The sequence below is a fragment of the Nymphaea colorata genome, chromosome 1 (genome assembly GCF_008831285.2).
Source record: "Nymphaea colorata isolate Beijing-Zhang1983 chromosome 1, ASM883128v2, whole genome shotgun sequence".
NCBI lineage: Eukaryota > Viridiplantae > Streptophyta > Magnoliopsida > Nymphaeales > Nymphaeaceae > Nymphaea > Nymphaea colorata.
Genome location: NC_045138.2, coordinates 15748757 through 15776341, shown reverse-complemented (window position 1 = coordinate 15776341; position 27585 = coordinate 15748757). Strand labels below are relative to the sequence as shown.

Below are 27585 nucleotides of genomic sequence, written 5' to 3'. Positions count from 1 at the left end.
AAGTTCATTTGTTCGTGTAGCTTAACTCGTTCATGTCTATGGTCAATCTTAAGTAACTAAAACTGCTTGTCTCTTTGAAGACCAAGCATATGTTAATTAAATTCCATACTAATTCAAAAGCGAAGTTAGAGGTGAGATTTGATGTTCTCTAGATTGTCTAATTAGCACAATTTAAAGTGAAAGTTTAGGTTGAAAATTCACTCATAAGTGCACATGAGTTGAGATAAATTTAAAGATACACGTGAAGAACAAATCTGTTCACATAGCAAATTCCACATCCCGGGAGTACATAAAAACTCCAAAGTTCCAAATCTCTAAAATTAAAAAACCATGAAAAATTTAGTTTGTAGATAAATTTTCTAAGAACATTTTATAATGACCGACACGAATAACATTTAGAGATTGGCTCCAACTTTGGAAATCCTGACTCGAATTTAGCTCAAACTCAGTAGATGACTTTAGCTGGTCTTGATCAGCTTGTAAGATTTCAAACCTTAAGCCGAAGATTAAAAAGGTGTGCTTTGTTTTTTTAATTGGAAGCGAGAGGAGGATTTGCAGTTGAGTCCCATCTTTAAAGTGTATAAAAAATTTTCATGATCTTTTAATATATATAAAAAAACCTAATATCTTTTTCTCATTATTTTTTTTATTAAGATGAATTGGGCAGTTGGTAATTTTAAAATTCACCGTTTAATATATACATATATATATAATTTAAAACCAACTGAGCAACGTTTATGACCCAATAAATTTTTATATTTTGAAACGTTAAAAATTTCGTTTCATGCTGATTGACATGGTTAAATCATTTAACAAAATTTAGAAAAAAAACGTCGGACTGTTGTGAAAGAGCCACGTGTAGAGCTTCGAGTGACACTCATTACGAAGCAAGCGCGTCCACGCGTAGCAAGTGCAGCTGACCAGTGTTCAGTATGTTACAAGTGTCACAAATATCTTCCCTCTCTCTCTCCTCGCTGCCCTCAATTCTGCCATTGGAGCACAGAGGTTGCTCGTTACAGGCGCAGAGAAGAAGGAAAGGAGTTTGGGAATCCGATTACGATGGGTGGTGCAGCTGCAATCTTTGATTTGACGTCCTCCCCCCTCGTTGTTGTCGACCGATGGCATCGAGAGCGCAGCAGTCAGCTGGGGGGAGGGAGAAGGGGGACTGCGCCCTTATTCATCCCGTCTGCGACCGTAGTACGGACGGCGGCGACGTCTTCCGCTGTCGATGATGCTGCTAGTGCTCGCAAGGGGGAGAATGGCAGAACTCCGCCCTCTCCCATCGAAACACGTCTTTCTCTCGTTGCTGCCCTCGCTTCCCAGGCTTTCTCTGCCTCTCAACGACGTAAGCAGAAGAAAATTTCTGTCTCTCTCTCTCTCTCACTCTTATCATGTCTTATCCCCAATCTCTGATCTCCATGATCATTATAATTGTTTCTCCGGTGGAACAGGTTTGGCGGACCTGGCGGTGGAAACATGGAGATATGCTTTCCCTCGCAGGATGGCAGACGCCCGAAACCTTGAAGAGATGCTTATGTCCGGTATTTCTATCTATCTATCTATATATGTATATGCATATGTGTGTCTTATGTGTGTCTTTGTGTGTGAGTGAAGTTGTGCTATCGTGTAACATGCCGCCTGTTTGGCAGTTCCCGATCTTGAAACCGTGCCATTTAAGGTCGTGTCCAGAAAAGAGCAGTATGAGATCAGGGAGGTTGAGGTACGTTTACCTGTATCTAGCTAACTTTCTGGTTTCTAATACCCCCATTGATTCTACAGAAAGCGGTATTTGAGTAAGTAAAATAATTTAGCGGTATTTGAATAAGTAAAATAATTCTGCTTGATGGAGCTCCATAAAGCAATAGTAACTTAGTAACTCCACTGTGGACAGAGTGCATGACCAGCAGACTTGCGTTTATTAAGATAGTTATCCGTATCAGAACATGTGGATGCCAAAAACAAAAAATGAAGCTTCGTACCTCTAACCCAAAGAAAAACATGAATACTGGATGAAAGAGGATGAACGCTGATAAGCAACCCATGAGCATAAAAGATGTTATATGTGGACGGTAAAGAAGATCAACCTCCTCTTCATAGATTTAAGTGCTGCGATATATAGAGACAGAGATACGAAAAACTATTGATTCTCATGATGGGACTTATAGGGTGACACCATGACCTGTACCACTTTTCACAGTTGTAAGCATTATTAACACTCCTCTGTCATGGAAGAGTCATCTGTATTTCTGACCTAGGATCCCCGTGACTACATATTTACTGGCATTGCCAATTTGACAATTGTTTATAGACTCTGTGTTTCCTTGGAAAATGGAAACGCTTGGAAATTTGGAACTCAGTTTCCCAACTCCACCAGCAAGTCACCTGGAATTGAAGAGCATGATATCCTCTTCTTGAGCATCATTGCATTGTCTATGTCTAGGCATGTAATTTGTTTAGAACAACTATTACCAACACTGACAGGTAAGTTTTCTGTTTAAGTCTAGCATGTTGTTGTTGCATACTTTACAGGCTAGATGTTGAGTATGACAAAAGCATCATCCACCAACTTTAACAAAGATAATCCTATTTTAACCCAAATTTCAGTTGGGATAACAAGGTTCAGTGGTCTTTTTGAACGTATGATTGTTTTGGGGGTTCTTTATTCCTATAGATTGTATTTAGAATTTATCCTTTCCTTTTCAATGTTACTTTGCTCTGCCTCTTTATATATGTCAAAAGTAAGTTACCAACAGAAATTGTGACTGTAACTTAGGCGTACTATGTAGCGGAAACAACAATGACTGGGAATAAAGGATTTGACTTCACTGCCTCGTCTCAAGCTTTTAATGTGCTGGCTGCATATCTGTTTGGTAAGGTACATGACTACATGAGCTTGCGAGATATCTTTCATGCTTAATATGAAGTGCCACCATCGTTCCATCGTTACATGATTAACCGCTCGTCATTATCAGAATACTGTGTCTGAGAAGATGGAGATGACAACACCGGTTTATGTTCAGAGGGGTACTCAATCAGATGGAGAAAAGATGGACATGACAACACCTGTGATTACAAAGGAGGTATTTCTTATGCCAGGAACTTGGGCTTTAGTTATCAATTATCATAAAGGCTTTTAGTGACACTAAAATTATAAAATAAATGGTTTAGATCTGATGCAAATCGGTTGAATCAGAAAGGAATTTCTAGGTTTACTGAATGGATTGCATGTCATAGGCTGAATAATTGATGAAGTGGCCAAGCTCCGGTAGATCCCTGGGGACCGAAGTTGTCACAGGAAAGGGAGATTAGGGATCGCAAGTCTGTTACAATTCCATGTTTTTCATTTTAAATAACATCTATCATTTGTCAAAATTTTTAATAACAAGAAATGGAAAAGATTCTACTCATGGTTGGGGAGAGAGAGAAAGAGGGGGAGAGGGAGGACTTTCTGTGATACTTCTGTGAATAGTTGTTCTCATTTGTAATGAATTTTCCTTCTAGAAAGTTGTTATTAACACATGTCCTTCTGGTGCATGGAAGATTTTTTCCATTCCCGGATGTAATTAATGTTTGAACTCTGCTAAGGTGACAATATCAGAGGTCTTTTTGTCCAGCAAAAACTAGATAGGCGGTTTTCAGTTGCCCCCAATATATTCTAATCCAGTTCTTTTTCACTTCCAGTTGACGGGTCAGGATGGATGGAAGATGTCGTTCGTCATGCCCTCCAAATATGGAGGCAGGCTTCCATTCCCAAAAGATTCATCTGTACAAATAAAAGAAGTGCCAAGAAAGTTTGTTGCTGTGTCTGCTTTTTCAGGTTTGTCTCTTTCATCTTTTGCATTCAATTTTAAATGAAAATATGGGATTAGCAACTTGAACATTTTGTACTGCGTTCACTCTCTTATTCCTTGAGCTCTTTATTATGTATAAGTGTTCAAGTTTCACCATTGATATTCTGTTCCATTGTGGTTTTTGTGTATTTTATCCAATAGTTGTCCCTTTTTATAGCTGTTTGTTGCGGCTGTTTTTGATCAATTGATCTTTGTGGTGTTCTTTGATTTTCCTTTTTCGTAGGCTTTGTTACGGACGAAGAAGTTAAACGAAGGGAGAGACAATTACGTACTGCTGTTAAAAATGACAAAGATTTCCAATTTAAGGACAATTCAGCGGTTGAAATTGCACAGGTAAGAACCTGAATTACTGAAGCGATCTAGTCTTATAGATTTTATATAAATATGAAAACAGAAAAATGAAATTTTTCACTACTTGATTTCAGTTCAATCCCCCATTTACGCTACCATTCATGCGCCGAAATGAAATAGCTCTGGAGGTTGAACCCAAGAATGTGTAGAACATGTGGGCAGCTGCAGTTCCAGCATCACAATCCATGTCAGCAAAGGAAGGCAATGTTCTCATGCTTAAAGACGAGTTGAATTCCACATGCAGCGGTAGTTAATATGGGCCATGTATGACTTTGAATCTTTTCTTTTTTTGTATGAAGGTGGAAAAAGTTTGTATAGTCTCTGTTTCTCATAAAAGAATTATCGGCTTCGTTTCTTGTTCACCGCTAGTGTAGGCTTGGGTTATTCTAGTGTGTAATATATAAGATGCTCGAATTTTTCTGCTCTATGAGCATTACATTTTTGTGTTCTCAGAAAGGCAAAATATGTACATATCCTACTGATCAAGATAACCTTAATTTCCTTTGTTTCTAAACTTCATAGTAGTTCTTGCTTCTCATCACATCCTTCTGGTATACTTCTCAGTGTAGGTTTCCACCGAGAATTCGGAGAATCTATGTTATATGCCCCTCTTGTGAGGTTTGTGATCATGTTGTCGAGGGAGACTCCTTTGGTTAGTATGTCTTCCAGTTGTTGCTTGGTGACGAGAAGCTTGATTCTTATTATCCCTCCACTGCTACACTTGCTTTCTCCAGCACCAGCAGCATGATCATCTCCATTTGATGTTGTAGGTGTATTCCTTTCCTCTGTTTCTTGCGCGGTTGAAGAGGATGGGAGATGCGAAACCTGATCTGGTAGAAGGGCGCTAGAAGCTGCATACGACTCAGAACTTGCATGGACAGGGAAATCAGCTAGCAGATGTTGCACCTCTTGTGGTGCATCATGTTCAAGCATTTCACCATCTTTATTCTTGAATTTGATTACCTTTGCTTCGATAGTAAGGCAATTGCCCATGGTGAAAACCTTCCAATCTTCCTTCGATCTGCAATAAAAATGGCAGCGCTTGCTCAGACAATTATATCAGGCTGCGTTGGTGCAGGCAGCAATGTAAGTCACTATTTATAACAGTCCGATCTGATTATGTGCCCCTTGTTCCTTGGCAATTTACAAACAAGCCTTTCCTTTTAGTGCAAAGGTGCTTTCTCTTTTGCAGATAATGACGAAACACGCACCTATCCAATCAACGTTGGCAACAGTCAACCACCTTTTTCTAGTGCTTCCCTCGAAGATTTGGTCCAAAGAAAACGTGAACCTTTGCCAAATGGTTCAACTTTCATTTTTATTAAATTCAGAAGGAAACTCAGATTTTGAGAACAACAGAGCTCCTCAGGTGTACCTCTGACGGTATGCCAGCAGAAGCAACTCATGAAAGTTTCAGGGTGGCTGGTCATTTGACAGTTCACTTTACCAACCATCTTGAATCATCTAAATTTTAAGCTGACCAGGGAGGTGCTTAGAAAGGTATTCTGTTTACATTATAAATGTGGTAGAAGGGGATTCTTCTTTGGAAAGTTATTTCTCATGTAGGGGTAATTTTGTGCCACTAGATTGATTGGTCCCAATGTATGAGTTGCATTTTCTTTTTTCTCTTCTTTCATGAGCCTTTATGGCGTGGTCGGCGTCTAAGTTAAGTGGAAAGACTAGTGTTTGTCAACACGCATGCTGGAGATGTAGATTTGAGTGGGGGGTGGCCGGTCGTGCTTCTATTGGATGTTAAACCTTGCCCACTTGAGTGGGTCATCTCTATTTTTATTCCTTTTCTTCTACTTTTTGAAGATTAGAAAATCTACAGTTGGGGCATGATAGATCTTATCACCTTATCTTTTTTCTTTCTCAATTATTAGAATTTGTATTTGAACTTCTTCGGAAATTATTTATTTGGAGTTTCTTTTTATTTTCATAAAAGCCTCAACTTTCTTAACAATTCCCGGATAAATGCTAACTGCTAGCAGTATTCCATGTCTTAGTTAAGAGTCAGCTAAGTCATGGTGAGACCTTTTATTTGAGAGAAGCAGTAAAACATGGTTTTATTTGAAGGAAAAAGTACAAAGTTTCATAATATTTACAAAGTTTCATAATATTCCAAAATGATAGATCTAACCTCATCCCCTTCTTTAGTAGTTGTTAGCAACGTTATTATTACGCATCATCATCATATCGCTGCTAAAATGGAACGAGAAGTGTATTGAAACAGCCCCCTTCAAAATCTCAGCCACTGTGAATGATGATAGTCCATTAACTGTTGCATGAATCTATTAACAATCCTTTTTCACTTTTGTTCATATGAAAAATTATCTAAAGTAAGCAATACGAGCCAGAACAACGTTGCATCTTTTAGAAAAGTAATAAAATACCGAAACCAGGAATGACAAATCCTTCAATTTCATCAAAAGTTTGAGCCGTATCAGAAAAATTAACCAAAACGTATGCTCTTAAATGGAACTTTTTCAAATATTTATGATGGCATGGGGACTAGAGATGGACGGTTGCACAGAAGAGGGGTGGCTAAAACTGAAAGTATTCTGGGCCTTCTATCATTGAGATGGACGGCATTAGCACCATAATGGCTTTTCTTGTGGATCCAGATGAATTTCTACTTTGATGACGCTCATGCTACGTAAACATGCATGCAATGACCCACTATGCGGTAATGAGGGTTGCTGTGAACCCCACAATCCTCTTTCTTCTCTTTTCTCTTCCGCTTTCCTTTCTGAACTTTCTCCATTGTTGTAATGTGTGGATCAGATTTTCTCCTAATATGCATACATTCTTTTAGAAGCCTCCTTTTTCTGTTGTCTTGCCACATGTCGGACTAGATCAGTAGCTTGTTTGAATGAGTTGTCTACAAAGAGGCAGGTATCTGATATATGATGTGGTTGAAAATCCATATTCACGATTGTGGTAGCATCACTCTGTCAGCCGCTTCACCAGGTGTTCAACCTAATTCATCTGGTTCAGGTGTAGATTCAATTTTTTAACTTAAACTATGGTCTGATTAATCACACGTAGATGTCGGGTGAGCGAGCGAGAGGTTAATCCCACTGTTGGAGTGAATGTCTAACCCCATCCTCTTAGGATCTAGCCTCTTTTTCGTGTCTTATTTTTAGTGCCTTAAAGTGATGCTTTCTATGCGTCAACTTACATATTAGTTCTTTATTTTACTGCACATATACGTTATGGATGGAAGTTCAAAACGAAGATTAATTGTCGGCCAGCCCCCGCCCTAAACCACACTTAGATGTCAAATTTTAAACTTCAGACGACTACACAACTAGTAGTCGGATCTTATTTTCTTTACCAAACCCTGCCTATGGCATCCCTACTCTATAGCTCTGTAAGTGGTGCAAGATTATGATGTGACTAATGATTGTCAGTGGGCTCAAGTGAAAAGTATGACCCATTGTAGTGCACCGCATGGTTCTTTTCAAATCTTAATGCGGGATGCAGCAACATTTTCGTCCAAAAAACTGTCTTGTATATAGGAGGAATTTTTTTCCTTTTCACATATTCGTGTTGGCTTCTTCAAGAACTCACTTGGCACAAAAAAATTAGCTACTACCAGCAGCTACATCTATTTCTGCCAAGTCTTTGCACACGGCTATTGAGCAGCATCTTCAACTCTAAGGCCCCAACAACTGAACTTTGGATTGCATATGTAAACTGTCATGGTTGATAAAACTTGAAAATATCAGATATTCTTAGAAAGCTTTAGGTATGTGTATAATACTTTGTAGATTGTAGCTCTTTTTAGATATTAATTGAAGCTGACTATTAGTCCAAGGAAGACTCAGTTATAACTGGGTATCAAAATATGTTTAAGAACAATTGATAGATTGAATAAGCTTAGGAAACGTGTATTTTCTGAAACAAGAACACTATGTTTGAAATCGTTCAATGATATGTCTGGTTATACTTGTGCTTGGCTCATGGAGACTGTAGAATAAAATTGATAGCACTGTGGCGAGCAATGCTGGTGTCAACAAGATGAAGACAATTTTTTGTGGGTTTATAGACTTTCCATCTTTTATTATTGTTGGATCTGCCCACGGGCATGAGTACGCCAAGCTTATCGCAATTATAGGTTTGTTGGAGCAGGGCAAGCAACACAGTTGTCCACATGGCTGACCTCTTGCTTATGAGAAAGGTTCCTCTCCAAGGAAGCCAACTTCGTAGTCAGTGCAGGAAAGCAGTCTTCTGATCGTCAATCGCTAAGAAGATCAAGCAGTATAATCTTCCCCTCACTTGGTGGTTGATGCACAACGGGGATAAGAAGCACCAAAATGCCTTTGAACCTCTTTTTAAGAGTAACTACGGTGTATTTCATGAATGCAAAGAAGAACACTTGCAGTAACCTTCATCCCTTTTGTTTGCCATGCATTTTGCTCTTTCTTTCTTGTTCTTGTATTTTATCTTTTTTCATCCTTTTTGCTCTGTTCTTTCCTTTTTTATTCTTTTCCCTTTTCTGCTCTCTCTCTCTTCATTCTTTTTCTTTTCCATTTTTTGTCTTTCATATGCTGATTTTGGCCAACGTAAGCTTTTTGTTAAGGTCTATACAGCCTAGACCGGGCTAGCGCTGTTGATTACTAAGATTGCTAGAAAGATGCACGCCAAACTTCAAGGATGTATTAAGCATATCATGATAAAAATAATTCTCCAATATTTTTCAGATGGTGAAATCGCAAAAATTTGGGAAGTTATAAGGCCATCAGATTTGAACTTCCCTGTAGAAACTTTCTCCCCATCTTAGACAATGAAACTATGATGAACAGAAGGACGGACGCTGTTTCAAAATTTAAAGCAAACCCCAGTTTGCACAAAGAGAGAAGGAAAAGAAGCCCTGAAGTTCTATCAGAGCCTGACATTCTATGTTTCTAATATGATGGAGAATAAACACAAAATTTTCAGTAAATTGCAAAATCTTGCCCATTGAACAGTTACGAAAAATTGAATAAATGACAAACAAGCATGACCAATATGGTTTTCCAACTCCCTCTGTTGTCCTTTTATTAGTGAAAAACTAGGTAAAGTTGATGGATAATCCAGTTAGAAAGAATAATGTTATGGCTAGTGCGAAGACTGGCAGGAACAAGAAGCTATGCACCAAATAGCAGAGCACGAATCAAGCAAACTTCACAAATACAGGGCTACCAATACCATCAGATTTTTCCTGAAAACGAGACTCTGCATATAACTACCAACAATGCGCTTGTGTCCGAAATTTTCAAACCTTCTCATTTCTAGACTGCAAGACAATGCGAGTGAAACTATCTTCTCCGTTGTTGGGGAAGAATACGTTTATTGACAGCCGCAACATAATGTCTTCTTTAATGGCGCCCGCATGGTTAATAGACTCGGCAACCATGCTCGTTTCTTCTTGGTACCACTCAGGATTATAGCCGACCTCCAAGAGGATTTTAGGGGCCAGTTTTTTTTGCCGGCAGATCCACAGGTTGAATATTCTGCTCAAGCCAGGCCCATTACGAGCCAGAACCAAGTGCTCATCGGATACCCCGGCCCATGCCCACCCTTAGTTGTGCCCTGCTTGGATTCAACAGCAAACTACATGAAAAGTTTGATTTGGTACAAATTTATCATGGCTCTAAAATGCCTGGTTGCTTACCTTCCTGTTCTCATCTATTTGTAACCCTGTCAGTTTCCGATTGCTTTATCTTTATGATCAAATTCATGGAATGGTCATTATCAGGATGATATGATGAAATTAGTGTTAACTTAAACAAAAGTTCAGAAGTATCTAAAATTAAAAAGTTGATTTGGTTTTGGCGTAAAACTGACTGCATGTGACACTCAATGAGAAATTTACGTTGACACCAAATGTAGAAACACAAGAGTTTTTTTAACATAAGCCCCATATATACTACTCAAAGAAATGATTCACGAAGCAATAAATAAAGTGAAAGTAAAAAGTTGAGTAATTTGAAAATACTGCATTGGCATACGAAACGAGAAGCAGGTTCAAAGAGAAGAAACAAATTCCATATGGGTTAAACAAGAAAGGAGCTTCTTCTCATGTCCCTTTCATGCCCGTATTACTTGCCAATGATCTGGATAAGGATCAGATATGACTATTGATCATTATATCAGATCTGGGTATGATATAGAAAAAATGGCAAAAAATTACTCATGATCATATGCAACCAACTTGTCAAGGACAATGATTTTCCGAATTTTTAAATAAGATGTGATCTTATCCGCAAAATTTGTAAAAACAACAGGGATAAAATTATTAAAAATGGATTTTTGGCAAGGAGGTTTCACCTTTGACTTAAATTAAACTAAATAAGGATACTTTAACGTCACAGTACGATTAACTTAAAGATATAATTGATGGTTACTGGTTAGCTTGAGATCTGGGTTTCTATTTTGGTATATACAATAGATGTTTCATATTTCTGAAATTCTTGATATAAGCTACATTCTTTCCAATAAAAGCTTGCCTTGTAGGTCAACCTAGTTTCGAGTTTGACTTGGGTTGAACAAACAGAGTCCTATTTTTTGTTGATTTAAATAGGTGGTCTTTTGTATCTTTGCCAAAAATCTTACCTTTTACCAAAACAAAAGGTTCTTCCTTCTTTTTTTTTTTAAGTCTACATTTGATCACGTATCAGAAACCACATAAATCATCACGGTGAGCTCCTCTAATAGAATTCGATGTAATTAATTAGTTGGCACTCAAGTTGAAGTACTCCAAATTTTCTTCTCTTTCTCTGTTTCGGATGTTCATAGCGCATGCACGAACGATGATGAAAACATCATGATGTTAACAGTCCCAAGCATCTGTTAAATGATAATGGCGGTAATATCTCTTTCCTTTCTTTCTCTCTGCCCCTCCCCCCTCTCTTTTTTCAAGTTTTTCTCATGGTGTTTCTGGTTCAGAGGGAACTACAGAAGGCGTTATCAGCGTTGTGCATGATTTGCTGCTTCGTTGTGGGTGTAGAATGTCTCTGCTTCAATGGCAGCTGTCAGGTAATTAATGAACTCTACTCGATTTCACTCCATTAGAAGTTCGTCAATCGTCCAGCACAGCTTCACTGCTTGAAAGTTTCACCTTTTCTGTGAAAAATCTTCATAAGAATCTCAGGATAAGCATTATCTCACGTTGATCTGAATGTGATAACATGGACTTGTATGATTGTATTATCTATGTCTTCAATGCTTTTTTGCTTTGCACTTTGCTGATGCTTTTTCTTCTCTGGAAAAAATTTTGTTAACTACGTCGTTGAGGAGTCGGTCCTCATGACAGAAAGTTGGTGCAAATAGGTTGGGCTTTGGCTGTGAGAACAGCACTTCGAGTCAAATACCATGGGCGCCCTCTGTTATCTGCCGGCGCCGGTACGAGCAGGTTCTTCATGGCTAGGATCTGCAACTCATGCAGCAAAAATCTAGACCTTCTTCAACTTGAACAGTTAATTCACCTTATCATACCCGGTTAGATCTCCTTATAACCAATTCGTAGCACAATCTTGCTCTTTAATAGCGGCAATGGATGTTCATATGTGCAGCAAAATCTTAGTCAATTAAACTACTTGATGATTGTTTAAGAGACGGCAGCTAAGATCAGAATTAATGCAATTGGAAAGGGAAATAAAGTTTTTTTCTTTTCTCCTTTTTGTGTGGATTAGAACGGGCAATTATCATACCCTAGAGGTCGCAGTTACCAAATTAATCCGAATTTTTCGGCATCTTATAGTTTTCCAAATGTATAGAATTCGATTATTTGCTTTTGACGAGTTGGGTGTAGATACGGAGACCTTAAGCCAATCGCCCTACCCAAATGTGCACACTTCTTATGATCATATGGCAAAAAGATATAAGTATATTATCTTTAAAACTTATTATTTAGAAACATATTTTCTTTAATGCACGTAGCCGTCGGATGGTGTAAACTAGTCCTTCATCAACTAAGGAGCGATTCAGTTGTTAAATTTAATTTGTTTAGTTACTTTTCTTTACATGTCCCCGTCATGCTTCTCGATGGGTTGGACCAGTCCTGGTTAAGAGGGTCCAAATTTGAGCTGAGATACAGAGGCCAATTCTGGTTGGATCCCAAACAGATCTCTTTTTCTCATTGTCTTTCTTTTGATTATCTATCTTGGAAAAATCAACCATCAAGATGATTTCTTATAGGTCTACTATCTAAGGAGCCAGTCTCTCTCTCTCCCTCTCCCTCTCTCTGTACATACACATACACATACATGGGGAGGTTAAATCTTCATAAATTTTTGTTGGGTACACCCAAATAACTCTATTTTCTGGTTCTGTTGAGCATTGGACATGGAGAAAGATTGGGAGTACTATACCAACTATCTAAATTGGTGTATTCAGGATTAAAAAATAAAACTTTGTAGTATCCAACTTATAAACTAAAAAATAATGTTTATATTCATAAAGTTTTGGACATTGACAATGCATTGACATAAATAGATTTGTTAAGAACAGGAACCCGAATCTCTCTCTCCCAACCAGCTCAAAAACATTCATACATGTGTGGATCTTACTTCAGCATATTTCCTTTTTCTTTTCAGGCAAGAAGCTCATCATGCTTGGAAGAGGGAAACTGCGGATCTGGGTTTCAGTGCCAGCAGTGTCCTGCAAGAGGAATTCTTGCTCCCAGATGCACACGGATCCGTCCCACCAATCCTCTGTCTCATGTACCACAACCCATCCGAAACTCTCTTTATATTTGCTTTAGCCAATTAACATCTCGAAATAAAAAAGAAAAATAAACAAAAACATCGCTTTTGTTCGTATTACAGGTGAAATCTCTCCCCTTCAACAGATACACATGGCTCACCACGCATAACTCGTATGCCGTTCAAGGGATGAAGGACGTGGGGGGCGTTCCAAGGCTTTCACCATCGAACCAACAAGACTCAATTCTAGGCCAACTCCAAGTAAGCTCTCCAGGTGAATTTTAGCTAATTTAATCCTGTGCATCCAACAAGTGCATGTTTGCCGCACCATTTGCCTTCTCAATGAGAGTTAGACGACCTGGAGAAGTTATCCAGGGTAGCCTCAGCCTAGAGAACTAATCCGGCGTAAAGATATTGTCCCTATAAAACCAGCTTTTATCACTATCCTTCTAGCATCTAGGTTCTGTGAACAAGTTCTCCCATGCAGAAAACATTTGGCTGTTGTTTATAGTTGGGGAAATGCACTCGAGTGGTCAATTCGACAGTAATGAAAATCTATCTCCTTCTGCTGATCTTGGTTTTTCGTAGCAGAATGGTGTGAGAGGACTGATGTTGGACATGTATGACTTTGAAGATGACATCTGGCTGTGCCATTCATATGGTGGCCACTGCCACAATTTCACTGCATATGTAAGTTTCTCATCATCCTTTCATTGTCTTGTCCCTGCTGCTAATATCCACCACTTTCGTCGTACTGTTCAAAGGCCTGATTTAGGGACAAGGCTATGAGACGGAACCCACTTACTCTGGAAAGAACCCATTTACTCTCATAGTTTTACATGAAAAAAATAGCTACCAAAAGCTCATTGAGGCCAAGAATCTGCAGGCATACTATTTAGTTTCTCTATTATTGTGCATCTTCAAGTTGATCTCTGCACTAGCTCAAGTTACCATGGTTTGTTTTATGAATTTTATGAATTTAACTTGCTGCAGCAAAGAGCTATTGATGTGCTGATAGAGATAAGAGATTTCATGAGGTCGAACCCTGAGGAGATCATTACCCTATTCATTGAAGACTATGTGAAGGTACCACAAGGACTCAGCAGACTCTTCTTTGAGGCTGGTTTAAACGAGTTCTGGTTCCCGGTGACGAGAATGCCGAAATATGGAGTCGGCGATTGGCCGACAGTCTCTAATATGATAAAGAGGAACCAAAGGCTGGTGGTGTTCACTTCCAAGATGAACAAGGAGGATTCTGAAGGCATTGCTTATCAATGGACATACGTGGTCGAGAATCAGTGTGAGTGTCATCTTTCTGCTCTTTCACAAAGATCTTGTCATGCCCACTCATAGATTCTGTTCCTTAATGAACAAGGCGCCCCAAGAGGATGAAGATTGATCTTTCTTTTTTGTGATTATAGTTTTTGAAATATGCAGACTGAGTAAGTCTGAAGAGTAAGTGAATCAATCTATTATGGTTCAAACGCAGATGGTGATGAAGGGATGAGGAAGGGTGTTTGTCACAACCGGCAAGAGTCATACCCAATGATGGTTAGTCTTTCACTTATATTGATGAATCACTTTCCAAGCCTCGCCGATTACACCGGCTCCTGCCAGCACAATTCTGCCGAGTTGATGCAGATGATGCGCACTTGCTATGAAGCTGCCTCCAGTCGCGTCCCCAACTTCATTGCCGTTGATTTCTACAAGGTTCTCTCTCTCTCTCTCCCTCTCAAATAATAGCTACCACCACCATCATTTCCTTTGTATTAATAAACAGAATAAAGTTTCTCATTATTACGTTTATATCTAGATCCCTTGCTTATCAAATGTTTTCTCTTACGTTGGGAACTCGAAAAAGGAAAGGAAAATGGAAGCAAACGTCAAATTTTTGTATACACAAAAAGGTTTGGGAGGCTGCGCTCTATGAAGCGTCTACAGATCACATCCATGAATCAATCAAAGGAGTACTAATTTATTCTGACACTTTATTTGATAGAGAAGCGATGGAGGAGGAGCTCCAGAAGCCGTAGACCAGGCAAACAGACAACATCTGTGCCGTTGCTGGGATGCAGCTCACTGCAAGGTTCTAAGCCTACTGCCTACCAGAACAATCTCGTATAATCTTCACGGCATTTTTCCTTGAATCAAACCCAATCAATTGGATTTGTTCATGTTGCTGTCATTCTTGCCGCAGATGACTCGCTGGACTGCAATCTGTAAGAAGGATGGCCGGACACCATTTGAAGTTGGCAGCCAAGCGCGTAAAGCAGCTTCGATGAGCCTCATTGTGCTGTTGCAGATCTCCTTATTCTTGCATCTGAGATGAATCCCGAGTACCAACCAAGAAGTTTTTGTACAACATGGATGAAGCCGAAAGCTGGTAGAATCAGACGACTGGGCCACCACATCTCATTTGTCATCAGAGCTTCCTGGCACCCATTTGCTCAATAGCCAAGAGAGCATCGCACCGTCCGATATTCAAAGCATTTATTTAATCGATACAAGTGCTGAAGAAAACAGCACCGTGAAATTGTTATAGGTCACGGCATCTACAAGGTTTAAAAAAAATGTTGGTCCTTCTAACAGCATGAAAGAAAGAGCTTACCGTTTGCCTCATAAAGGAAGTGACAAATTTCTCAACATTTTCCTCCCACAATCAAAGTTAAAATTAGGCGTAATTACTCAAAAGGCGCAATTGCTACGGTGATTATACTGCGGATACTAATTTTTCAGCATTTAACTCAATACCGTGTTCTCTTCAGATGGTACACACCAGCTAACAATTCATCCGATGTTACTATGCACATTGGAAGTATCGATAATCATAACCATCAATGTATGAACTGAAAGCAATGTAGTACCAATCCTCACGCATTATTTGCAAAGTCTCTACTCCTTGGTAATCAAAGCCCAAAACTCTAGGAACCATATCCGTGTTTAGCCATCCAAGCAGATGAATAACCCTGCACCTTAATGGACACACTAGATGTATCGGTCTCTTGTCATTTCTATCTGCAAGATGTATGATCGACATTAATTTCTTCCATCGATGAGAAATATACAGGCTAACTCAAATGAGAGGCACGTTCCCCAGAAAAGGAGCGCACGTTCCTCGGAAAAAAGCATAAGCTAGCTACGGCTTCATGGAAAAACGTTACAGTATAGCAAAGTTTCACAGGAAGTTAATTGGCCTCTCATAATCTCTCCAAGATTCGAGAGTGGCGATGAAAGGAACAGGATCATTGATGTGTCCATGTTGATTGGGTAGCTCACAGGTTTCGGTATCAGGTCATGTTCGGCAGACAATGAAGTTCCGCCATATTAAGCTGAGATTTTATCAATGCTGATGCATAGCACGAAGTCACCCCCTCGATTTCACCGCCATACAAAATTGTACATTTTTCCTCGCAAAACAGATACCACCAAAGGTCGGAAGCTTGAACAAAATTTGATTTATTATTGTTTCGAATGGCTAAAGTTTCGCTCGAAACAGAGACTGCAAAGATCAATTTGCGGGCATATGATCGACCAACACTCCTGCACAATAATGGCACACATGAAGCACTGGTCCGGCCTTATTGTGAAGCCAATACAGCCACTCATTGAATAGAAAAGTTAGAATTAAGAATCTTAAAACTAGTTGCGTTTCATAACTGTCAAGAATGGAGCAGAAAGGAAATCATCGATAACAGCAAACTTGCGTTGTTGAACTGAGATATCAATTAACTTCCCAAAATAAAATAAAACGCTACAAAATTTCCAACAGTATCTGGAAGTAGACGCAAGATCAGATGATAAGGTACGAAACTGCCTAAGCAAGAGAACCGCCTAAGCAAGAGAACCGCCTAAGCAAGAGAACTGGATGCAGGACCACCACCATAACCACCACCACCTCTTCCAAACCCAGGTCGTCCACCCGCACCCTAGACAGTAAACCAACAGCAGAAAGAGGTAAAGTGAAAAAATAAGTATGGAAACATAAAAGAATCAATCTAAACACAGCAAACTGATACTTGCAACTGTGAAATCAGATAAAGTCAACACGGCCACATATGGGGTAGAGAACACACGTAAATGCTATTGGGACAAACTTCCCCTTGATAAACAAAGTCAAATAGCCAAACCTTATTAGTCCCTTTGATATTATACCTTGATGCATATTTATGCAAAAAGAAACAAGCCATTTTACCAATATGGAACCAGTAAACATTTTCTGAGCCCAAAGGCTGTCCATCTTTAGGAGTAATTACATCCGAGTTTATTAACAAATAGGGTTTATTTCGTTTATGAGTCAAAACTTAAAGGAAAACCTTTCGAAGCAACCAGCCTCCAATCGGTTAACACATCAGTAGAGCATAATTGACCAGCTTCCAATATATTTTTCATTTTCAGTCTGAACCACCTTGCATTAGAAGCATAAACGGGTTCAAAAATAAACTGTCTAGAAAATTATCATATTAACAATCCATGAACGATCGTAGAACATTTTCTCAAGTCTCTAATCAGCTAAATTAACTTCAGGATGACATATGGCATGGCCAATTAGACATTCTAGAATTGGAGAAAAAAAATATGGAACCACCCAGTTAAGTGAATCATATAGCGATTTGAACATTTCCAATTACACATCATTCAAAACAATAAGCAACTCAGGATTTTTTTTTTGTGAATCACCCAGCTATTTGACAATGCCATAACTACTACACTAGGTTTTAAACTTAATTAGCAGATAAAAGCTTTCGTTTTCTAGGGAATCAAAGCTTCATTTATCTCCAGTTGTCATTTATCTTTAGATAGCAAAAATAACAGATGCAATTTCGGTATCCACACTGGCGAATCTACTCAGTTCAATGGGAAACTATAAGTTGGTACTCATTCAGTCACAACGCCCTAGATATTGTTTTTGCTTTTGCTGAAGATCCTAATACAGTGATATCCCTGATCCCTTCCTTAAAAAATCCTTCCATAACCAAAAACATAGTAGAAACAGCATTAGGAAAACACCCTATACAGAAAGTTTTTAGTATTTTCTTAAGAGTAACAAGTAAGAATTTTTTTGATTTCTTGGCATTCGTGCCACAATGTATAAAAGTAAAGATTGAGAAATTAAAAAAGATTGCCATCGAACTATGAAAATAAGTTGGTAAAAGCTATATAGTTCTTCAAGCAATAAGTGTGTTCGACTATCTACCTTAAGAAGGAAATACGTTTGCACAGGAATATGTCATCCTAAAGAAATATGACAAGTAAAAACAATCAAAAGGTCAAACTGACATGTCTCTCCACCTCACTGATGGGCTTGTCCTGTGAGAAACATCTCCAGAATATTCAAAAGGGACATATAGTAAAGCACAAAGAAAAAAGATAACTCTAAATATATAAGACCAATGACCAACAACCAGTGCTCAACGAATAGTTTGAATTATTAAACACATGAACAAGTTGAAACTTAAAACAAATAAACAGGTCAACAGGTGCTACAGCAATCAAGATGACGTATGTGGTGGACTGGAAAAAAGGAAAACCGGACTCAGCATAAATTTCCGTTTCACAGATCAAAACCTATTTTCGAACCATTGTCCATCTTAGTTAACGGTGAAACTGAGAACGGGAGGTAAATATGAGAAGAAATATCATGAAGTTACCCTAAAGGAAGGCTGGAATTCAGGTGGAGCTCCACCCTTGTCACCAAATTCACCCCCGCGAGGGCCACCACGGTATCCATCCCGATCACCGAACCTGGGCCTGTCGCCTTCAAATCGTGGAGGGCCTCTGCAGGGCGACCAAAATAAGTGAAATCCATAAAATGCCGATATCTTAAAACTACAAAACTCTCATCCATAAGAAATCACACAGTCCCAAACTAACAAACCAAAAATCCCCCAACCAGAATAAGCTAAACCTAGCAATAAAAGTTTCAAATGGAACTCAAACAGTCAAAGACCACTAATAAAAAAACACAAGAACTACCAACTAATCAGGCAGACATTAAGTACCTGGGTCTGTCACCACCAGGACCACCGCCCATGGACCTCCCGAGGGGCTTCACGGACTTCTTCAAGGTTGCTGGGACGATTTCAGATGGCAGATTCAAGTAAGTCCTCAGGTATTCGATGCCATCGTTGGTGAGGTACCAGTAGTAGTACATCCACGAGAATGTTTCCCTCACGTACTCCTTGGACTTGAAGCTCTGCATCAACTTGATAACTTGTAGGTTGGGGACATCGATCTCAGGATGCTTCTGCAGATTGAAATCCTTCTTCGCATAGAGCACGCCCTCTGATCACACAACCCATCCGCAACGAAGAAAGAAAACCCAATTTTCCGAAGAAATAAGAAAGAGGTAGGACGAACTGAAGCACAGATTGCAAAACAAAAGAGAATGAGAGAAAAAAATAAGAATAAATCAAGACGAGAGCTACCTTGAAAGAGGTACTTGTAGACCTCGTTCCTATTCTTCTTCGGGATCAACTGCAACAAGAGAGCAAGGGCAAAAAGCACACAGAGATTATTAAGAAGATAAATCCGAGGTCGACAGATGGGTTACAGAAAGGAGGCTTACCATCTTCGAAGGAGCGTCAGTTCCTGAGTAGAAGGATGAGAAAACCCTGGTTTTCAGAACGATGGTGCTGCTGAATGCCGAAGGATAAAAGAAGGCAAAGAAACCCTAGACCAAGGCTTATATACGCCAGGAAATTGGCGGGCCGGATCATGTTAAAACAAATCGATTTTTTCATATCCAAATTTCACCCGACCCGATTAGTTTTTGCTAGTCTCCATGAATCATGATAGAGCCTGTTTGATTACCAACTCGAGGGGACCTAAGATCTTACATTTTTGGATTTAATATCTCTTTGTTTTCAAAGAAGACGTTGAAATCTTGAGCTTGAAAGATACAATAATGACACCATAAAATTTGTAAGTCTTGGCCTCTCGATTCAAGTCAGAATTCATTCTCTCAAACTTGAGATATATATATTTGAGGGATAACGGCGATCTTAATTCACCCAGCTTACTAAAACTATAAATTTAAGATGGGCCAACTGTTAAATCAGACCCTGGTGTCCAAGATCCAAAGTAATCTGCCGTCTCCACCACTTCAGTTTCTTTATCAGGGACGGTCATTGTTATCAGCAAGGAAGCAGTTTGGGGTGTTTTGAAGTGTAAAAGGGTTCAGATCTGGTTTGAATCCACCATTTGTCAAATGGGACTGAAATCGGATCTCTGCCAATTCAATCGCGCCAGACTCGGACTTAAACTTGAATTTCAGAACAGAACTCAGATCCAATAAGCGCAATCCTACGTTTACTTTATACACATGCGATGGTCACATCTTTATCGGACCTCAAACTTGATTTAAGATTAGATCACCCAAGCAGGTCTCTTGATGTTTTAAGTAGCTTTTTGTAAATCGAATTGCATGGACGGAAATGAGATGCTTAAAAATGTAAGAACGGCAAAAACGTGAAATTTCAACGCATAAATTATATTTTATGAGATGAAAAAAGGTGACTCTTAATTTCTAAAACTATACGGCATCAGATTTACAAACATTTTAAAGTTTATTGACGTCTTATTTGGCTCAAAACGCAGAGAGCACAGACCATTTGTTTTAAGCTTTTAAGTTTTAATACGCAGTTCATATTCGCTGCTATCTTGTTGAACCAAGTTCATTCGAGCCGAACTGATCGAAACCAACAACTATTTGGCTCAAGAAAGGTTACAAGCCCAAACAGACTAATGTAATATGAATTCAGTACAAGCTCGAATAGAACTAATGTAAATCAATTTCCTTTTTGAAACTAATGCAAATACATATATGTGTATCTCTCTCCCCATCTGCTGTTTTGTAAAGCATTGGTGTATTTTGTCAACCAATTTTACTCTCTACTCAACGTTAATAGACGGCGGTGGGATGTCCTCTTTAATGTTTCTCGCGTCTACAGACGCAGGGTCCCTAGGGATCGGTCATCAAATGGGTAACGGGTTTTACTTGTAATGGCAGTTGTAACTGTAACTTGAACAACTTCTGGTTGCCCTTACAGTGTTGAATCTATACACCTCTCTCCCTCTCTCCCCCTCCCCCCAGGACAACTAGTAAGGCCCAGTGGTACATAGTGGGTAAGTGCCCTGTTCGATTCCCAAGGGCCCTCTGGAGTGACAGTCCCAATACACAAAAGCACGATATTTCACAAATACTGATCTATTTTTTTGCCAACCGACACATGCAAGTACACAACAAAGTTCTATTGACGTGACCAACAAACGTATATGAAAAGAAAATATTTTAGACAAGTTATTCAAAAATGTTTTTCCCACAACAGTACTATACAAAATGCAATACTTCATAAGCATTTACTTATTTTTCACATAATATGTAGCCCTTCCGAATATGGATTAATTTTATCGCATAACCACATGAAACGCAAGTTCAGACAAGCACGTAAAAAGCTTCCATAGAAAATACAAACGTGTACCTTCTAACTGGAAAGAAGCAAGTCAGAAAGAGATTCCCCGTGCTTGGAACTTCGTCAAGACTACATGAGGCCAAAAGATAGTTGAATGGCAGAAGATTTCTCTATTTTGGTTTTAAGCACACATGGTCTTGAGATTCACAACTTTTGGTCTTAGCATGACCACAGTTACAACTTACAACCAAGAGTAGGTTACATTCATTTTACACATGCAGTGACAAACAGAACACTCAGGGGAACCTAGCTTTCGTCACTTGTCTCACAATGACTTCTTCAAGCACAAAAGCACATAGGATCAGGAAGCAAAACATACAGTTCATAAAAGGATCAAATGTGCCATCTTGAGGACGATCACGACGCTGGAAGCATGTAGGTTGTTTTCAGGTAGTCTATAATCTCTGCACTTTCAAACATCTTAACCCCAGTATTTGGGTCTTCCAGGTAAGGTGCCTGTATATAGTGACAATAAAAACACATCATCTGATATGGAGATTCCTCCAGTTCGATCTATAAATGCTCATAGTACGTGAACTGCCGTTGAAGTGCTCAACAAATCAGTCCCCATTCATTAAAGTTGATCAACCAGCAATTGGGTTTAAACAAGAAACATGAGTTTCAATGATTATAGCTATAAGAAAACTAAGGAAGCAAGACAAACTAGAAACCTGAAAATGCCCAGCCCTCTCGAATAGCTTCTGCCGATTCGGACTACCACGAGCAGTGCTGCAAGACAGTACAGAGTTCTTTTTAACATAGTTACATTGGAACATGCAAATCTTCATGTCCCTTTTCTTGCCCTCTTTGGAAGACACAACAAACAACACCCATATGCAAGAGGCCGTTACGCTACCATGAATGACTGATGTGCATGAAGGAGGGATGGACCTAATGGCTTCTGAATACAGGTGCCGACTTATAACCAATTAAATGTTACCTGTGAAGCAAGTGTGGCAACTCCAGCTCAACCATAACTTCACGGACAATCTTACAGAAAGGGGAAGCCTGAGAAAAGGTGTGTTTGAAGCACAAGTTAATGGTAGTTTAACAAGGCAGGATAGTTCATATCTTCTTTACAATCATGGCTTTTAAATTCTAATGGTCCTAAGAGTATAAGAAAGTTGGTGAGGATTCTGATCCCACCTCATATGCCCATAACTCAAGTGGTTTAGGTGGGGCTTTTGATGGAGTATATGAAGAGCCCTGCAGAGATAAGTGAAGATAATGCTAAGCAGCAATAATTTTTTCTATTACCGATAAGACACCAAAGCAAAGCTTACAGATATCATGAGCATCAAAATCCTTTGGAAATAAGCAAAAGTGACTTCACTGGATATTTATCTAGTAATATCTATTGAAACTGAGCAAACCTTACATGTAAAACTGAGATCAACAAAAAGATCTCAGGACCATAAACACTTAAAAAAAGTCCATCAGGAACACCACATATTAAAGTCGTACTCTATCTATACAGTTCAGAAAGAAAAGCACTAGACAAGAAAATTGCATGATCAGCTCAAGATCAGTTCAAGATAAATAAAACAAATGCCATAATTATGAAGTCCTCTTGCCTTTCCCATACGACCAATCATTGCAAATCCTGCAGTTAGAGTCTGCAAAGAAAGACAATCTGTCAGAATTCTCACGAAAGTTTCAGGCAGGAAAAATGGGAGAGCCTAGAGAAAAAAATTGGTACATGATTCCAGAATTTACCGTTAATAACCCAAGTGATAGCATAAACGGGCGGGTCCCATCACCTAAAAACAATTAAAAGAAACAAATTAATGCTAAAGAAAAGGCCCGATTCTAGTTGGAGAAATCCATTTCATGCTAAAAGACCCAGAGTATACATGTTAACATGTAAAGATCTAATATTAAGAGGGAATATAAATGGTTTTGTGATTACAATGAGATATCTAGTACCATGAGCCTATAATACATGAGCCAATATCAGGTCCACATAGGAAAGTGAAACAGCTGTATTACAAGGTAAAATCAAAACCATTAATGGGAAAAAAGGCATGAACTTATACATGTGGCATAATTTATAAATGTTTGTGTATGTCTACGAATGAAAATCAACAGCAGAAGAAACCAGATGGTAACAGATATTCAGCTGCTTTATCCTAAGAAATGAAAATAGCAATTGACACTTGAGAGAATGGATGCAGTTAAAAAGGAAGCTAGAAATTCAGAAGGACAGCACTTTACAAACCATATTTCCCAACCAAGTAGTTTATTATATCATCTGACTCGTACATAGCAACACCAGTGTTTGGATCCACCTGCACTATAAAACCATAACATATGACTTTGAAGATATGGTGGACATGAACCTTATGGAACAAAACAAGATCTACGAGATATCCAAAAATATAGATCTAAATCAAGACAACTGAAATAATTAAAAATCCAGTAAGAACAGTAACTGATGCATAAACTAATGGCAGATCCTCCAAATTCTAAACATTAATTCATCAGATTGAATGAACTAAAAGCTTCTGATATTAACTCCCAAACGATACGTACCAGAAATCAAAGCAAAATAGATCAAAGCAAAGATGGGAGAATCATAGGGTCCTTTTTCCCTTTTTTCGGTGGGGTGGGAGGTACCAATTGTCTGGAGCCTTTGGGAGTGATTTGCATTCATCATCTTTATACAAATTACTCGCCTGCTTTCCCATTTTCATAGCATAGTGCAGCTTTTATTTGGACTATTATGCAGATAGAAAAACTATGACCCATCCCTATAATAACTATAATTTTATAAGCGATGTATCATACATATGTGAAACTACCATAAGAACACACCCTCCCTTGTTGTACTGAAGCCAAATGCTTTGATTCCTTTTTCTTTCCCTCCTTTTTGGGGTCTGCTAAGAGATTACATTAAAGACCTTGTCTGTGCATTGTCTCTTTCTTGTTTCAGTTCAGTCCTGATCATGGATTCTTGATCATTCGCATTGCATTAGTTACATTTACAGCAGTATTATTGTAACACCCCATAAGTTTAGTCATGTATCGAAGATTGTAAGGGATCTTCAAAGGCTTATAAAGGGAGGTCGTTAATGAGATGATTGTCCTGGTTCCTAGCCTTTTTGGGGTTGAAACCGAAACTGCCAGGGGGCAGGTTGGGATTCGTCGAACCAGGGGCCCGAGCCCAGGAGTGGGTCGGGTTGTTATAGTGGTATCAGAGCCGGTTCAACACTCGGACCAGGGTTCCCACACGCGCGGACGCGTGTGCCTTAAGGGGGGTGGATTGTAACACCCCAGAAGTTTAGTCCTGTATCGAAGATTGTAAAGGATCTTCAAGTTGCATTAGTTACATTTACAGCAGTGTTATTGTAATACCCCCAGAAGTTTAGTCCTCTATCGAAGATTGTGAGGGATCTTCAATGGCTTATAAAGGGAGGCCGTTAATGAGATGATTGTCCTGGTTCCTAACCTTTTTGGAGTTGAAACCGAAACTGCTAGGGGGTAGGTTGAGATCCGCCGAACCAGAGGCCCGAGCCCAGGAGTGGGTCGGGTTGTTATAGTGGTATCAGAGCCGGTTCAACACTCGGACCAGGGGTCCTACACGCGCGGACGCATGTTCCTTAAGGGGGGTGGATTGTAACACCCCATAAGTTTAGTCCTGTATCGAAGATTGTAAAGGATCTTCAAGGGCTTATAAAGAGAGGTCATTAATGAGATGATTGTCCTGGTTCTTAGTCTCTTCGAGGGTTGGAGCCGAAACTACTAGGGGGCCAGTTGGCATCCGCTGAACCAGGGGCCCAAGCCCAGAAGTGGGTCAGGTTGTTATAGTTATCAGTATCAGGATTCATGTATTCCCTAAGATCCTTCTATTCTTAATCTAGTGTAACAACATTGGTTATTTGATTGTCACGTGCATATTCTTTTCTTGTGGAGGTCCAGCATCTGTTCCCAATTCCTGTAGCCTTCCTTTTTCAATTTCTTTTGCATTTCATAACTCCCGATCACTTTTTTCTTCTCATATATAACTATGAACTTTAACATACACATATACAAGAGACAAATGCACGATACATATACACACGCATATACGATTTAGTTATCTTTTATCCGTTTATGAAATTAGGCATATAAAATTTTTATAAATATCTTGAGTGCCCACACACATGCATGCACACACATGCATACATACACAGGCACTGAGTTAAGTTGTCCTTTATTTGTTTATCAATTGAGGCACAAATATCCTTATGAGTATTTTCTGTATTTTCAATATGCTACATGTATTTTAAAAATTCATATACATACATAAACAACCATATTATGCACAAACACATTTTACTTATATCTGCATTATTTCTACTTCAAAAGTGTGCTTAATACAATCAATTAGCTGGAATTTTTTCAAAATTGTAGATCACATATATGTCTTCAATCACAAGAAAAAAGTACATAGAAAGTTAGTTGATCCATAAAATTTACACCTAATCTCTTAGAAAGATACAATGAAATTTAAATCATTTGAACAGGTCTAACCATGTATGGGAACTGCGACTTTCCACCCATTTGTATAACCTTGGGACGATAGGTTGGGCCATTCCGTGGGCAAGGATAGTACAGAACATCTAGATCCAATACACTCACGATTTCTCTAACCTGTTGATATAAAAAAATAAACCAACGAAGTGAAGTAGTAAGAGAAAATCCAGGTATCCAGTATCCTTAACACATAGAGATAAAGTATGAAGTAATATATGCATAAGGAAAAAAACTAATAGCATGTAGTATTGCCTTACGACAAAAGGGGCAGCTGAGGTTTCCAAGATATATCCGTTAACAATGCAATCAGAAAGGAGAAACATCTGTTAGCCTAGACCAGTTAGAAACCAAAAAAAAAAATCTTGAACATTCAACCAAGCACAAATAAACTTGAAGCCCAAAATTAAGTGATGTAAAAGAGCAAAATATGGCACCTTTCAAACTCATAGATCTCAATGGGCATTTCAGGCCTAGGACCCAATTTTGAAGTCTCCTTCAGCTTCAAGCCTGTTTCAACTACTTTGATCAGCACAATGTTCTTTAAGCAATGTGTTTGAACAAGTAACAATAACATTGACAATAGATGTGGAAATAAAAAGTTTTATGTAGAATTATGAGCATTATTAGCACACAAATAATAATTAATCAGATTTTGCTGAAACATTAGTAAAATGCTTAAGAAGATTGGTGTCAGTAAAAATAAATCGAGGTCATGCATCGGCTATATGTAGTCTTCTTACTGAATGGTCTTGTTTGCTAATGATAATATTAGAATTTTTTGTTGAGAGTTCAAACTTAAGTTGCCGTAAGTCTTACACTTTTTTGCATATTAAGAAGTTCATGCATGTTCGTGTATGCATACCAACGTTGCGTGTTCTTTGCTTTGGAAATGCAATGTACGCAATGAGTTACCTACATTGATTTCTACACAGAATACGTGCTGACCTTTGATAAGCTATGCTAAAGTATCAAACAGGAAATACCAGCAATTTTGAAAGTTGAATACACACTTGGAGGGATCTCCTCTTCTGATACAAAAGAAGCACTGTATCTGCATGACACAATATAGAATATCAAGAAAGGAATAGCAACATGTGAGTCAAAGATCAAAATCGAATACAATCGAATTATTTAGATGAGTCCATAATATAGTCATAGACTTCGAAACAACCCTTGAATTAAGAGAATAGAACACCCACGTCACGATCTAATTAGAAAAGCAAGAATTCAGCATCTACCAGCAGATAGACTTGTACGGCCTGAGTCGGACCGGTCTAATCGATCGCAAAGACAAAGATACAATACCCTAAGGCGAAGGCGCCGGTGCCGAGACGGAAGGGCAGTGCGAGTGACGCCGACAGCACGTCGACGATTTTGTCGGGCCGGGCAGAGAATCGCTTTGGTTGCGGGGGCTTGAAGCCTGGGGGTGGCGACACGGCGGTACCCTCGCCCAGCCTCTCTTCGTCTTCGGTTTTCACGGAGGCAGAAGGGGTTTCTCTGAGATCCGCGGCGAGACGCGTCGGGCTTCGACGAGAGGAATTAGTCCGATGACGCACCGGCCCTCCGACAGCGGCAGGTCCGAAGGACAAGACGGCTGCCATGGGTCTCCGGCGGGCGGACGGCCGGAGGACGAGTGGCGAAGTGTGCTTCGGATAAGTGCGGGAAGGTTCCTCCTGTCCTCTCGGTGGCAGATTAACGAACGCGGGA

At 39.2% G+C, this 27585-nt stretch overlaps 5 protein-coding genes across 8 annotated transcripts; 2 read left to right on the top strand and 3 right to left on the bottom strand.

Annotated features, from left to right (window-relative positions):
- The first annotated feature begins 928 nt into the window (after positions 1-928).
- On the top strand, positions 929-5023 carry LOC116246053 (heme-binding-like protein At3g10130, chloroplastic). Of its 2 annotated transcripts, XR_007572330.1 has the most exons (10): positions 929-1345; positions 1452-1541; positions 1650-1720; positions 2774-2875; positions 2973-3080; positions 3682-3817; positions 4075-4184; positions 4277-4466; positions 4767-4854; positions 4973-5023. XR_007572330.1 is itself a non-coding variant. In XM_031617741.2 (8 exons), exons 1-8 carry the CDS (start codon positions 1060-1062, stop codon positions 4349-4351), a joined length of 978 nt encoding a protein of 325 aa, XP_031473601.1. In that variant the 5' UTR covers positions 929-1059; the 3' UTR covers positions 4352-4716. The 2 variants fall into 2 exon arrangements, 1 of the variants encoding a protein (XP_031473601.1); XM_031617741.2 differs by lacking the exons at positions 4767-4854; positions 4973-5023 and having other exon boundaries at positions 4277-4716.
- On the bottom strand, positions 4719-6075 carry LOC116246055 (uncharacterized). Its single transcript, XM_031617742.2, has one exon. It carries the CDS (start codon positions 5193-5195, stop codon positions 4719-4721), a length of 477 nt encoding a protein of 158 aa, XP_031473602.1. The 5' UTR covers positions 5196-6075.
- On the top strand, positions 5235-15325 carry LOC116259558 (PI-PLC X domain-containing protein At5g67130-like). The gene is made up of 8 exons (XM_050079199.1): positions 5235-5288; positions 11136-11225; positions 12785-12910; positions 13016-13153; positions 13484-13582; positions 13886-14192; positions 14382-14602; positions 14892-15325. Exons 1-8 carry the CDS (start codon positions 5235-5237, stop codon positions 15036-15038), a joined length of 1182 nt encoding a protein of 393 aa, XP_049935156.1. The 3' UTR covers positions 15039-15325.
- Positions 15326-16497: 1172 nt separating this feature from the next.
- On the bottom strand, positions 16498-19573 carry LOC116246205 (40S ribosomal protein S10-1-like). Of its 2 annotated transcripts, XM_031617948.2 has the most exons (6): positions 19458-19573; positions 19318-19366; positions 18892-19174; positions 18541-18667; positions 16741-16818; positions 16498-16706 (listed from the first exon to the last, which is right to left on the bottom strand). In XM_031617948.2, the coding sequence occupies exons 1-5, from the start codon at positions 19458-19460 to the stop codon at positions 16741-16743; spliced, it is 540 nt and encodes a 179-aa protein (XP_031473808.1). In that variant the 5' UTR covers positions 19461-19573; the 3' UTR covers positions 16498-16706. The 2 variants fall into 2 exon arrangements, with proteins under 2 accessions (XP_031473808.1, XP_031473807.1); XM_031617947.2 differs by having other exon boundaries at positions 16498-16818.
- A 1877-nt stretch (positions 19574-21450) lies between these two features.
- On the bottom strand, positions 21451-27584 carry LOC116245887 (uncharacterized). Of its 2 annotated transcripts, none has more exons than XM_031617487.2 (12): positions 27184-27584; positions 26889-26929; positions 26313-26385; positions 26131-26149; positions 25876-25995; positions 23582-23651; positions 23080-23123; positions 22938-22979; positions 22510-22569; positions 22304-22371; positions 22035-22092; positions 21451-21819 (listed from the first exon to the last, which is right to left on the bottom strand). In XM_031617487.2, exons 1-12 carry the CDS (start codon positions 27477-27479, stop codon positions 21721-21723), a joined length of 990 nt encoding a protein of 329 aa, XP_031473347.1. In that variant the 5' UTR covers positions 27480-27584; the 3' UTR covers positions 21451-21720. The 2 variants fall into 2 exon arrangements, with proteins under 2 accessions (XP_031473347.1, XP_031473346.1); XM_031617486.2 differs by having other exon boundaries at positions 26862-26929; positions 27184-27583.
- Between the last annotated feature and the right edge of the window lies 1 nt (position 27585).